General features: G+C 47.8%; 1 protein-coding gene across 2 annotated transcripts in view; it reads right to left on the bottom strand.

Annotated features, from left to right (window-relative positions):
• The window catches only part of LOC139755238 (arylsulfatase B-like), a 36810-nt gene extending 23260 nt beyond the window's left edge, over positions 1–13550 (bottom strand). The window contains exon 1 of one of the 2 annotated variants that reach the window (XM_071673370.1): positions 13291–13550. In XM_071673370.1, the coding sequence (XP_071529471.1) occupies positions 13291–13384 (94 nt within the window). In that variant the 5' untranslated portion in view covers positions 13385–13550. The remainder of the gene's footprint in view (positions 1–13290) is intronic. The other variant, XM_071673363.1, reaches the window with a different exon arrangement.
• Between the last annotated feature and the right edge of the window lie 917 nt (positions 13551–14467).

Below are 14467 nucleotides of genomic sequence, written 5' to 3'. Positions count from 1 at the left end.
CTCTCTCTCCAGCTCACTTATCTGTTTCTGATGCAACCTCGATATATATATATATATATATATATATATATATATATATATATATATATATATATATATATATATATATATCACACAAAAACATTATCAATTACTATCATTATCATAACTAATATGATATTAAATATCAATACTTATACTTACTTAAGAATAGCATCAATATATGAGCAGGACAGGACAAAGTATACCTAAAAAAAACAAAAGTGCCCCTAGTACAGGGTCGACTAGATATGCGTAACATCATCTGGAGCTGCTGGCCAAGCCATGCCACATATGGAAACAGTTTTACCCTTGCGTGCCCGGGAGTCGAACCCGGGCTATCGAGAAAGACAGCCGGACAGCGAAACCACTTGACCACCGATGGGCTAAAATTCTTCCCTCTGGAACTGCTATATTCAACTCTAAGGCCCCCCCGCCCAATCACTGTGGGTCGGTAGAGGGGGAAACAGGCCGCCCACACTCTGCTTCCGAGGACCCTTGCGCGCCCGTAAAATAATCTGTGGGCGTCCTTGCGATCAAAGCCTTGACGCTGGCCACCCCTAGCTATCACAGGCGTGGCTGGAAGGGAGGAAGGGAGGGCAGTATGGGAGGGAGGCACCGGTGGCTGGCGGCCACCAGCCAACCTGGAGAGGTCTTCCCTCTCCTGCCCTGCGCACACAGTCCCTGGCAACACACCACACTGCGCACCTGCCAACTGCACGTATATAAGGTGTATGGCAGGAGTCCACAGCACTCCACCACCACCACTAGCAAACAGGACGGGAACGTCTGCTTCACGTCTTGAACATCTTCTCCAGCACCTCCTCCTGTAACCTGGCTGGACTCTGAGGTATGTACTTGGACCACTACAAGCTCCCAACACGCTCCCTTGATCTTCGTATCACGGATCCTCTCTACATCATATTTCCGTGTCGTTTGGCTCTTCGTCTTCCTTCATAATCCCTTAGAAATCAAATCCTCATCTTTTCCTTGATTCCTGAAGTCCTCTCTCTCTCTCTCTCTCTTTCCCTCAATCTTCCCTTCCCGTCACGTATGTTTTACGGTGGTCACTTCTTATCAAAACTCCCCCGTTCGACTTCGCCAGACTTTACACAATCTCAAAAGCTCTCTTGTTTATCCACACCTTCCCATCGATACCCTTACCTTGGGAGAACATTTGGTCTCTCTTCCAGTATTGTACACCGACGCGTGAGCGAAGAGGGGCGTGGTCATGGCGCGGGGGAGGGCGTGGCGAGTGGGCGTGGTGGTGGCCGTGTGGGCGACCCTACTGGCTCCAGCCACACATCCCACCATCGTGAAGCAAGGCGGCTACCACCAGCCAGGTGAGACGCTCTCGTACCACGAGTCAAGAACGAGGATGATGATTCCATAATGTTTATAACCCGTCATGCCAACATGCAAGACTCTCCCTCCCTCCTTCCTTTATATCACGGACAGGCCCTAGCAGCAGCAGCAGCAGCAGCAGCAGCAAGAGTCCTGGAGCAGGTCCCACGGAACAACACGAGTGGCACCAACAAGCGCAGGTCGGGGCCAAAATGAGCAACCCTCTGAAATTCAAGTAAGGCCAACGTCTCGTGATGTGTCAGTTGACGACGTCCGCCACTGTAACAGCTCTGAATGAAAGCGTGAGTGAATGAATGAATGAATGAGTGAATGACTGAATGCACGAGTGAAATGAAGGCTTCTTGTCCCACAGTGGTTGTGTAGAGTTCAAGGAAGCTAACCAGAGTAGAGGCGCGTGATACAGAAGACTGTATCCTACAGCATCAAACAGGTCTATCTATAGTGGTGAGGTTTAGGATGATCACAGAAACTGTGGGATTGGTTTCTCAAAACTAGTCACACTCGAGCCGATCACAATCCCTCATCATTCTAGCCACATCCAACCACACACATCACCATCTAGCCCATATCTAACCACAACCATCATCTTGTTGATATTAACGTCTAAGGGAACGTCTACTTACACAGCTAACTTTGTAGTTATCACGTAGGCATTTAATACTTATCCTCTACGTAAAATTATCGTCATAGTAAAGCCCAGGGACGAACTGGATATTAGTCAGTTACACCCACGTATTCCCAGCAAGGCACAGCTTTAAGCTAGGCGTAGCTTCATCCCAAGCTAGGCACAGCTGTATCCCCAAATACCATACAGCTGTATCCGTGACTCAAGACTTTATCAACGGCAGGCCCATGTAGTGTGCTCCTGAAGGTGAATCTTGGATGTGTTTTCCTGTGTATAGCCACTAACCACTCTCCATTGTGCAGCCCCACTCAACGAGAGGGAGGGAGAGAGAGAGAGAGAGAGAGAGAGAGAGAGAGAGAGAGAGAGAGAGAGAGAGAGAGAGAGAGAGAGAGAGAGGACATCTACATCAAATTATTTTTCTAGAGATGTAAGGCGATAGGGCAATATGTCTCAGGGCGCGGGAAAAAGGTCCCCGCTCGGCTTAGCCAGCCAGTCTTTCCTCAGCCACAGCCAACCTACTCCTCCTCCCGTGGCCCCCGATACGCTGCCCACCTGCGCTTCACCCCCACAGGTTCTGCCCAGCTCCCCACCTGCGGGTAGCGGCCGAGTCGTGGCCACCCCACGTGAAGGTGGTCCGTGGCCCAGGCGGCCAGCTGAAGGTGACGGGACCCATGGCCAACTTCCTGGACGTCGTGGCCAACTCCATGAACTTCACGTGAGTCCAGCAGGTGTCAGACGGTCATGTAAGCTGACAGCTTCTCGTTCACTGGTAGCAGGGTCGTGCACATAGTGAGTCCAGGTGTCTGCCAGTGATACTACTTCTAACCACTCTTAACTGGTAGTTCATTCCATATGTTAACGATCCTCTTAAAGAAAATGTACTTGGCCTCGTTCGAGGTAGCACGCTTGGCCAGGAGGTGGGGGTCCTGCTTGATCATGGAGAAACAGCAGGGAAACTGCAGCAGTTTGTGAGCAGGTAATGGAGGACCGGTACGATGATCTATGGACTTAGATGAAGAGGAGGAAGAGGGTATACACAATGTACAAATAAAGCCACTGGTTTTACAGAGGTTGTAGGAAGGGTGTAGGAGCAGTCTGCAAGACGGAGGAGGACTGCTAAGCTGTGTGCGAGTTCGTCTATCTCGGGAGGAAAGCTCAGTAAGGTTGGTAGTCGGGGAAGACGAAGGTCAGAAACAATCGTGTGATGGAGAAACAGCTGAGGGAGGGGCTGAAAGCCCCCGCCTGAACAGAAACAAAGGAAAAGAAATTAAGCCAGAGTGTTGGAAAGTACTTGTGTAATGCGGTGGAATGACTGGAGACACTGCTCCCACCAGACGAATCAACTTAATGAGTCAAGTGAAAAAGTAAAAATCACTTTAATAAACGCGATAGTTCATGCTCCACTTTTTGGACACTGGGCACGGGTTGGGGATGTGTGTGTGAGTGATGTTGCGTCGGGTGTGACACACCTGGTCCATCCCATTAACTCAGGAATGGAGTAATGATAGATAAAAAGATAGATAGACATTATGAGCAATGCCATACCTATCCTATGGTCAGTGATGATGGTTGATTTCTGGCATTCCAGGTACACCATAGTTCAAGGGAGACGGCTACTGGGGGGCGCCACGGGATAATGGAACCTGGAACGGAATGATAGGCATGTTGCTCAGGAAGGTTCGTAAACCAACCACTCGCTATCGTACGCTATATCTGCATGGCTATTATCGTACCTGAACTCCACCTTTATTACCGTACGCCACAACCACAGTTTTTCTAACACACAATGTATCAAGAAAGATGTTATCTTGCAGTGCTCCTAGATTCATCTCATTGTTTCCTTCACTATTTTCACTTTTTTTCAACTCTGGCACCTTGCCCTTTTTTCCTGTCACTTGGTCTTGTAAACCTCCCAGTCACACACACTCCTTCCCGCAGATACTGACCACACATAAAAGTATCCCTTTTCTGTTTCACTAGCAATAAAACTTCCTCATTCCTTGACCCAATATCCCTTCTCGTTTGTCCGCATCCCACATAATCAAAGGCCTCTTCCCTAAATACCTTTCACTTTGTAGTTTCATTTACTCTCACCCTACGCCATTTTGAGTTCATTCTTTCTTGGTACCTGTGGTGTCATTTACTCTCACCCTACGCCATTTTGAGTTCATTCTTTCTTGGTATCTCTGTCGTATATTTTGTTTCGAAAAAGCGCAACCAACTTGGAAAATACACTTAATATTTAGGCTACTGTTACACTGTGAGTTGTTCGCATGTGAGTGGTGATTAAAGGGGTCTGTGTATGGTCGAAGGACAGGAATGGGGTAAAGAGTGGAAAATAAAATAAGGAAGTGTGTGTAGTCGGAGATATATGTACTAAAAACCTTATCAAACATACTATTTCATATAATTACCATACGAGTCTTTATGCTAATCTGCAAGTGTGAGAACACTGATATTCTCTACTGCCTTGTCCTGAAGCCACTCCACAATCCAAGGAACACACCAGTCCTGTGTGCCACTGACACACACCTGACACATTCAGTTGTTGTTACTACCCACATAATTACAGGCCGGCGACACCATCCACTACTACGTCTGACGTCCCCCACAGGAGGCGGACGTAGGCCTGGGACCGTTCGGCCTGACCCACGCCAGGAGCCTGGTCGTGGACTTCACCACACCCATCTTCCGCGAGGTCCTCCACCTCCTGGTCACCAGACCTCGCCCGAACCCGAACCCTTGGGGCTTCCTCGCACCCTTCACGTAAGCTGACTTCCTGGTGACCTTCATGTGAGCTGATGACATCCTGGTGATTCCCCTTCATGAGACATGACATCCTGAAATTCGTCACCCTGGTGATCCTCATACAACCTGTTATCCTGGTGACCCTTTTTAACTTGCTAATCTTGGTGGCGGTCACGTAAGGCCACACCATGAAGTAGGGTGCTTTAGCTTCAACCAGGGGCTTGTTGACGGGTCCCCCCCCGCGGCCGTGATGCAGACCTGAGCGGACAGGTGTTGTTGCAGGTGGGGTGTGTGGGTGGGCGTACTGGCCTGCCTGGCGGCGCTGGCTGCGATGGGAACTGCCGTGGTGAAGACACTGGATTACGGAGGGCCCCCTGCCCTCGCCCTACACCTATGGACGCACTACCAAATCTTCCTCTCCCAGAGTAAGTCCTCCACGCCGCATGTTCCTGACCCAACAGTCTGCCATTACATAAACAGCTTCCCACACTTTGGTTCCACACATTCAGTCGGACGTCCTACACCTCTGGCCTCCAGACACAGACCTCTGGCCTCCAGACACAGACGTCTGGCCTCTAGACACAGACGTCTGGCCTCCAGACACAGACCTCTGGCCTCCAGACACAGACCTCTGGCCTCCAGACACAGACTTTTGGCATCTAGACACAGACTTCTAGCCTCCAAACAGAGACCTCTGACCCCTAGACACAGACCTCTGGCCTCCAGACACAGACTTCTGGCCTCTAGACACAGACCTCTGGCCTCTAGACATAGACCTCTGGCCTCTAGACACAGACTTCTGGCCTCCAGATACAGACGTCTGACCTCTAGACACAGACCTCTGGCCTCCAGACACAGACCTCTGGCCTCTAAACACAGACTTCTGGCCTCCAAACACAGACCTCTAGCCTCTAGACACAGACTTCTGGCCTCCAGACACAGACCTCTGGCCTCTAGGCACAGACTTCTATCCTCCAAACACAGACCTCTGGCCTCTAGACACAGACTTCTGGCCTCCAAACACAGACCTCTGGCCTCTAGACACAGACCTCTGGCCTCCAGGCACATACCTCTGGCCTCTAGACACACACTTCTAGCCTCCAAACACAGACCTCTGGCCTTTAGACACAGACTTCTGGCCTCCAGACACAGACCTCTGACCTCTAGACACAGACCTCTGGCCTCCAGACACAGACCTCTGGCCTCTAGACACAGACATCTGGCCTCCAGACGCAGGTTGCAGACCTCTGTCTCCTGACACAGGTTGCAGACCTTTGGAGTACCTTTCAATCTGCTGACCTAGGCACGGTTCCACCACCTGGCGGACACACTTGGCCAAATGGACCACCACACTCTCCCTACCACACCTCACATAGTGTACTCTACCCAAGTGAATCCTTTCCCCACCACATGTATTCCTCTCCCACCACACCTTACCACGGGTACTCTCCTACACTAAGTCCTCACCACAACACATCTTACCTAAGAACGTCCACATAAAGCAGGTGGAGTCGTGTTGCTGTACACGACAGAGAGGCTAAATGTAACTCGAGTTAGAACTGGTTGACATTACGATTCATTGTACACTGAACTTAGCAGATTCGGACCCTCCGGGTCCTTGCTTCCTGGCTTGCCAGGGACATGAAGTAGTTAAAACCCAGTCACAGTATGACTCCTTAAAGATTCCTAACGACTTAAACAAACTGACGGTTATGACCACTGATGATTTAAACTGATGGTTATGACCAATGATGATTTAAACTGATGGTTATGACCACTGATGATTTAAACTGATGGTTATGACCACTGATGATTTAAACTGATGGTTATGATCAATGATGATTTAAACTGATGGTTATGACCACTGATGATTTAAACTGATGGTTATGATCAATGATGATTTAAACTGATGGTTATGACCAATGATGATTTAAGCAAACTGATGGTTATGATCAGTGATAGATCCATCCTAGACCATCATTCTCCTCTCATCTATCCTTCTCAAGTACTCCTGTCATCTGTCCTCCCCCATGTACTCCCACGTACTCCTGTCATCTGTCCTCCCCCATGTACTCCCACGTACTCCTGTCATCTGTCCTCCCCCATGTACTCCCACGTACTCCTGTCATCTGTCCTCCCCCATGTACTCCCACGTACTCCTGTCATCTGTCCTCCCCCATGTACTCCCACGTACTCCTGTCATCTGTCCTCCCCCATGTACTCCCACGTACTCCTGTCATCTGTCCTCCCCCATGTACTCCCACGTACTCCTGTCATCCGTCCTCCCCACGTACTCCTGTCATCTGTCCTCCCCCATGTACTCCCACGTACTCCTGTCATCTGTCCTCCCCCATGTACTCCCACGTACTCCTGTCATCTGTCCTCCCCCATGTACTCCCACGTACTCCTGTCATCTGTCCTCCCCCATGTGCTCCCACGTACTCCTGTCATCTGTCCTACCCCATGTACTCCCACGTACTCCTGTCATCCGTCCTCCCCACGTAATCCTGTCATCTGTCCTCCCCATGTACTCCCACGTACTCCTGTCATCTGTCCTCCCCCATGTACTCCCACGTACTCCTGTCATCTGTCCTCCCCCATGTACTCCCACGTACTCCTGTCATCCGTCCTCCCCACGTAATCCTGTCATCTGTCCTCCCCATGTACTCCCACGTACTCCTGTCATCTGTCCTCCCCACGTAATCCTGTCATCTGTCCTCCCCATGTACTCCCACGTACTCCTGTCATCTCTCCTTCCCATGTACTCCCACGTAACCCCCTTCCTCCTCCCTCATAACCACCACTACCCCATCCCCACCATCACAACCGTTTTCCGTTCGTCACTAACACATCCTCTCCTCAACCCACCACCTGTGTCTCGCTGCTGCCTTGGGTTGGATGTTACTGTTGCTGCTCCTTGCCGAGGTTGCAACGCCTGTCACGCTCCCTTCCCTTTCCCCAGGTGTGCCGTGGGTGGCCCAGGGCGAGGCACTGAGACTCACATTCTGGCTCTCTATGGCTCTCGCCCTCGTCGTCATGCGGACGTACAGGTAATGAACACACGTACATACAGGTGTTGAATATATATATCTACAGGTGTTGAAAATATATATATACAGGTGTTGAACATCTATATATGCAGGTGTTGAACACACACACACACACACACACACACACACACACACACACACACATATATATATATATATATATATATATATATATATATATATATATATATATATATATATATACAGGTGTTGAACATGTCGTCTGCACTACAGCATAACTAACTAGCGAGAGAAATAATATTGGTTGGGAAATAATTTTTTTTTACAGAAAATATCAGAATCAATTTCATGTTCCAATGTCAAAGTGGAATTTGCTTCAAGTTATAAACCAGGGTTAAGCTCCACGCATTTGAGGGTGGTGCATAACACTGGGCGTGGTGTCTGATGGGTTTGTGTTACACTAAGTGCGGTGTATGAGTGTGGTGTCTGATGGGTGTGTGTTACAACGGGTGTGGTGTCTGATGGATGTGTGTGCGTTACACTGGGTGTGGTACAGTGAGAGTGGTGTCTGATGGGTGTGCGTTACACTGGGTGTGGTGTCTGATGGGTGTGTGTGTTACAATGGGTGTGGTACAGTGAGAGTGGTGTCTGATGGGTGTGCGTTACAACGGGTGTGGTGTCTGATGGATGTGTGTGTTACACTGGGTGTGGTACAGTGAGTGGTGTCTGATGGGTGTGCGTTACACTGAGTGTGGTGTCTGATGGGTGTGCGTTACACTAGGTGTGGTGTCTGATGGGTGTGCGTTACACTAGGTGTGGTGTCTGCTGGATGTGTTTGTTACACTGAGTGTGGTACAGTGAGAGTGGTGTCTGATGGGTGTGCGTTACAACGGGTGTGGTGTCTGAGTGTGGTGTTCCGGGGGGGACACCGCTGTAGGTGGCGTGGTACAGAGGCCTCATGACTGTTTCATGTGTTCTCCCTCTCCCACTCCCCCAACTGCCCTCTTGTTTCCCATCTCTCCTCCTCCCTCCTCCTCCTCCCTTCCCTCCCACGCCCTGCTGGGGAGCAGCGGGTCGCTCACGTCGCTGCTGGCGGTGAAGACGGTGCCCATCAACTACGACTCTCTCAGGGACGCCTTGGACGACCCCGGCCTCACCCTCCTGATGGAGGGATCCACCGCCCTCACCGCTCACCTCGAGGTCAGAGTCTGTAGTTTAGCGGGCGCTCTAAGGTGTCTAACCCCTACTGTTATCACAAGGAGTAATAAGACAAGGGTTACGGAAACGCCACAACACCGTCAATGACTGGGTAAGTACAGACAGAGGTGATGGGCTGGAATACGTGGTGCAGCCGTATTATGCTGGGATGGTAAGGTGAGGCGAGATAATGCAGGCAAGCGTGACGGGGAGTCCCGCAGCGCTGGTGTCGGTGCAAGAGGTGAGGTAGGCAGGAGTCCCCGTAAAGGATTTGGTTGATGCTTGCGGTATCGTGGTACTGTCGCAGGGTAGGTAGGTAGTGGGCCAAGGAGATGGGGGCACCAATGACCCTCTCTTGGAGAGTGTTTTAGCTAGGAGTCATACAGACGACATCCTCAAACCGCCAGGCGCGCTACGGCGTCGAAAAAGGCCTTGGCCTGATTCAGGTGGGTGTCACAGCGGTACTCACGTGTGGCTTGGCAACGTCGTGTTGTGGGTGTGAGAGAGAGAGAGAGAGAGAGAGAGAGAGAGAGAGAGAGAGAGAGAGAGAGAACGAGAGAGAGAGAGAGAGAGAGAGAGAGAGAGAGAGAGAGAGAGAGAGAGAGAGAGAGAGAGAGAGAGAGAGAGAGAGAGAGCAAAATCAGCCCCCCCTCTGACGACGATGACGAGCACTTGAGGATCTACATGTAAGACTGCGTCCAACGTTGGAAGAGCAGGTGGGGAGGGTGGGGGTCAGGCCCTTCTCTCACGAAGGCTGGAACAGTCCACCTGCTGGTCTCCTAGACCTGAGTAGGGAAGCCTAGGCCACACGGGATCCACACAAGGTTACTTTAAGTTGCTTAATGCATAAATTACAGTTGGCTCCACCACGTGGGAGTGCGAGTTCATAATCCAACACTCGAGACCTGTAGCGCCGCAGAGCCTGCCGATGCTACATAGTCCCCCCCCAACACCCCCACACACCCACTCCTAACCCCTTCTTTTTCGTGTTGAATACCTGGGTGATGATAAAGTAGTAGATGGCGCGAGTGGCTCGATGTCCAGAGCTGGTGGTCGTTCCAGAACGCAGGGGGCTGCTGGATTAGCAAGATGGAACACACACTGCCTAGACCTGTCGATGAGACGAAAGGGTAGGTGCAGAGGCAGGCGTGGTGGGGCGCCACTTGGTGGGGGGGAAGGATTATGAGTCACGAGGGGGAAATGGTCGGGTCGGGAATGGGAGGTTGCCAATCAGGAGGGGGAAGTGTCCCGGTGTCTCTCAGTCACTTTGGGGGGATGGGGTGGTTACCAGTTCAGCATGTAGCTCAAGCGATCTAATTTCTATGGCAATGGTGACAATGAGAGGACATACATAAAACATACGCAGCGCAATCCTTCATCAAGATGATCAGTGTGACTCAGGGTTAGGATGCTACTGATGGTGCAGGATGTGTGTGGCGAGACAGAGATCCCAAGGTGATGATGGTGCGCGAGAGACGACATGATATCACGGCGCTCTGCTGCAAGAGGGATTGAATCAAGAGTGTGAAGACAAGAGACGTACGTATTCAGGCACAGTTGTCGCGCTTGTGTGTCCGAGACCCACGACCTGCTTTGGCTGACTTAGGTGGCTGTAGCAGCCTGGACAAGTCACTCTGTAGGTGTTATTGGCACAGCGGTGGCAGTCCGAGCAGATAACACTGACCTCTTGGTGATTATACAAGACTGTTGATCGTCGGGAGACCAGAAGTCGTCGATCCAAACAGTCCACCTTCTCTATAGAGTTAAGCTTATTTGTTACGCATCAACCTTCATATGTTTTCAAAAGTTCGCCTTTAATTGTATTCAAATGCCTTTACGGGACAGGAACAACAGCAATGCTTCAGAACAGGTTTGTACTTACATTGGATTAACATGTTTCTGTTCCTAGTAACTGTGTGTTGCTATCAAGGCGATTGTTCAGTTACCATCAGCTGACACTGGTTAATGATACCTCGTCACACACGGCCATGTCTCGGGTTTCAATTTCGAACATACCTTTCCACAACACTGCTTCCCGGAATGTTCCGAGCTCTTGCATGTCGAAAATGATTAATATCTTTGAGAATTACTAAGCGAAAACTAATAACTCAACTTGGGAAGACCTTCAAGAGAGAGAGGAAAATGCAGGAGTTACATATGAGCAAATACAGAATAAACGGTATACGAGAAATTCTGTCCTCCGCCAGTCACCGTTGTCAGTTTGCCGGCTGGATGACACGGTGGCAATGTGCGCACTTCTCCAATCCCATCGTACATTTACCTTCGACTTGCGTATGTTTTTAAGAGGTGAATATGAACATGGTAACATCCTAACCATCTGGCTCGAGGTTAAACAGTATCGCACTTTACTGGAAGATTTAACGCACACGATCACCACACGCAGTATCCCCGACCTTTTGACCACACCATACCTCTCCTCCAACCGTCCACTCTCTACACAACTTCCTCCCACCGCACAGAGCGCTACGGAGGGCCTGTACGGGGAACTGGCGCAGGCCGTGGCTCAGCGGGGAGTGCAGGTCAGGGCCAGCCAGCTGCAGGAAGTGGCTTATACACACCTCCAGGACGGCCAGCACGCTATGTTTCTCGAGAAGATCGGCTGCAACAAGGTCTACTCAGACCACTTCAGCAAGACAGGTGAGCTGTAGGCAGCTTCGTCTTTAACAAACAAAAACAAAAAAAGTCAAATCATTTACAGCCAGTAATGCATATATTTCCTGGAACCACGTCATATAAGGATGACGTAATGACGCTCTACCTTAGTATACGGCCAAGACGCATCCTTGTTTGGTAACTGTCATTTCTTCTGGTGGGTGAGGGCGGTGTGACTTCTACATGACACGAGGGGTGTTCTGGCCGCTGCTGTATTCCCTGGTTGTGCCTCGAGTCAGTCCACTTCGACCCCTGATCGACTCCAGGTGAGTCTCTATCCTTCTAGCCCGGCGTCATCCAGTCTCCCTCCACATCAGGTAAGGTGCAACAAGTGTCACGGTATTGTTTCCAGGTTAGATGTAGCCATCGGATCTTCCCTCGTCACCCAGCGACTTCTGACCACATCATTATCCAGTTCTGTCAAGTCATACACTCTCTCCTTCCAAAGGGTCTTTGGAACTGTTTCGAAAAATGAATCACAGTTTCATGTCATCACCTCGGAATGCACTGATCAGCTTTACACTTTGAGAAACGATTTATGCCACACGAAAACCAATATGGAAATAAGAAACATAATAACATACCAACAGATATAACTGTATACCTGTATACCATAAGGCATACCCTGCACCAACAAATAATCACACAGGGCCATATGTACTTTCCTCGCGCCACCTTAATTCTCGGTTGACTGTCTCAGTCTATATGAGGTGTCATCGTCAAGACATATATAATGTGTGTATATGGTATTAACATTATTCTTAACACCAAAACAAGGCAAGTGAGTCCTAAAGCCCCATAGCCTAACCACCCAACCATCATGTACATTCGTACGTATCTGGTATCAAATAAAATAATAATCGGTGCAAAATAAGTTACAGTAGGTTGGTATTTTTCATCAGCCTAACCGAACCTAGCCTAGCCTGTTCTTATCTATATGGAAAAATAATCCACTTCAAAGTTTGAATAATTTATCAGTTTATGGAATATGTATAACGCTTGAATCTTAAAGGCTATTCAACGCTTTTTCGCAATATATATATATATATATATATATATATATATATATATATATATATATATATATATATATAACAACTTTCGTTCTACTCGGAAAGACGGTTAACTTAGAAACATAGTGACGCTAGTAAGGAACATAGATAATCTCTGTGTATCTTGTATGACCTGTACCATCACTCAACCTATACTCTTATATTTGTACCATTTTATCCTGTGTATCTTATGACGGTACCATCTTACCGCACCCCCGTAGGATCCTGACTGTCCGGGGATTTGGAATCTACGGGGTGTGGGCGCAGGACCAGACACCTAACCTGACACACTGCCTCCGGATGCCCACAAGACTCAAGTTCCACGAACCTTACACAATGCTTCACCTCTGGGTACGTGGGTAGTATATACATGGGACAAGTGGGAATATATAGCCGTTATATAACTCACGCCTAAACTGTCACTGGATGTAAAACTAGTCCTACATTACGATCGTTAAATATCACATTTCCAATAACAACTCTACCCGTGTAATTTCCAGACAGCGTCACAAATGTCATATTCATATACTCAATATCGGAGTGTATCTCGTATCTTCCATTACCCTGAAAAATGTCCGGCTAACATTATCACGGTACTTACAGGCAGTGTTCCTGCTCCTGGCCGGAGGGATGGTCCTGGCAACTGTGTTGTTCCTGGGCGAACTGTTCCTCGGTCGCTGTACCAACTCTACCATCTGATGTCTTGAAATCTGGACGTTAATGACATTAACTCAATGTTACTTCACTTGAAGTTTATCTTCCTCTGGTCTCGAACATCGGCTGCGAAGCTCTACTTGTTCACATGTTGTAAACAAAACTAATGACAGAAGTTATCGTACATAGAAACGAAGGAAAGGATTTGGTTCACATCGCTGCCTTTGCATGATGAAAATCCGATATATATATATATATATATATATATATATATATATATATATATATATATATATATATATATATACACACACACACACAATTACTGTTTTTTGTTGTAGCATGGATTAATGAATCTGTAACATTCGAGATCAGATAATAAATCCTATACAATACATTCTAACTGCTATGTATATGCATTTCCCGTAGACCCTTTTCCAGTGAATGACCTTTTTATGTCTATATTGTTGGATTTAATGACTACCGACTGCTAAAAGGCCTATTATGTCACAAAAATGAATATATTTATTTCACATGCTTCATACGTCCTAATAAAATTTATATTTAAACCAAATTTCACGTAAAAAAATTAATTTCCCTTCTAAGAAAACTACTGTATACTTTTTTCTGTAATAATGACACTGATTGAAAATTGGATTTTTGACAACTGCCTTTAAAATGATTACTTGACAAAATATAACTTCTTCCACAACTGATCACGTTTCACATGTTCTACACCATTTTCGACGATCAAATGTTGAGTAACTTACCTTCCTGAAATTTGCAACAATTTGTAGTAGCTAAGTACACGATTCGTTGTTTAGTGTATATTCTAATCATGTTAAATACATAGCTTTAAAGGAAGAATGTCAATCTTCATAACTTACATGATTTAATTATGAACAAATACTTCTAAATACATGTCCAATTCTGAATCATGCAAACTCTAGTTCAATATATTATTATTTCTTGTTGATCATTCATTCTGCCTAACACTTAAGAAAAAATTGAAATCTTCGCCTGTGTAGTGATTTGAATATGTGGGAACCATTTCTTAGACTAGAACTATCAAAGTGGATGAGCGATGATGTAGATCACATAACTTTCTAAGAACAGGTTAACTA

Source organism: Panulirus ornatus, chromosome 2 (assembly GCF_036320965.1).
Source record: "Panulirus ornatus isolate Po-2019 chromosome 2, ASM3632096v1, whole genome shotgun sequence".
In the NCBI taxonomy this organism is placed as follows: domain Eukaryota; kingdom Metazoa; phylum Arthropoda; class Malacostraca; order Decapoda; family Palinuridae; genus Panulirus; species Panulirus ornatus.
Note: the sequence above shows the minus strand (reverse complement) of the source record. Positions and strands in the feature narration are given on the sequence as shown.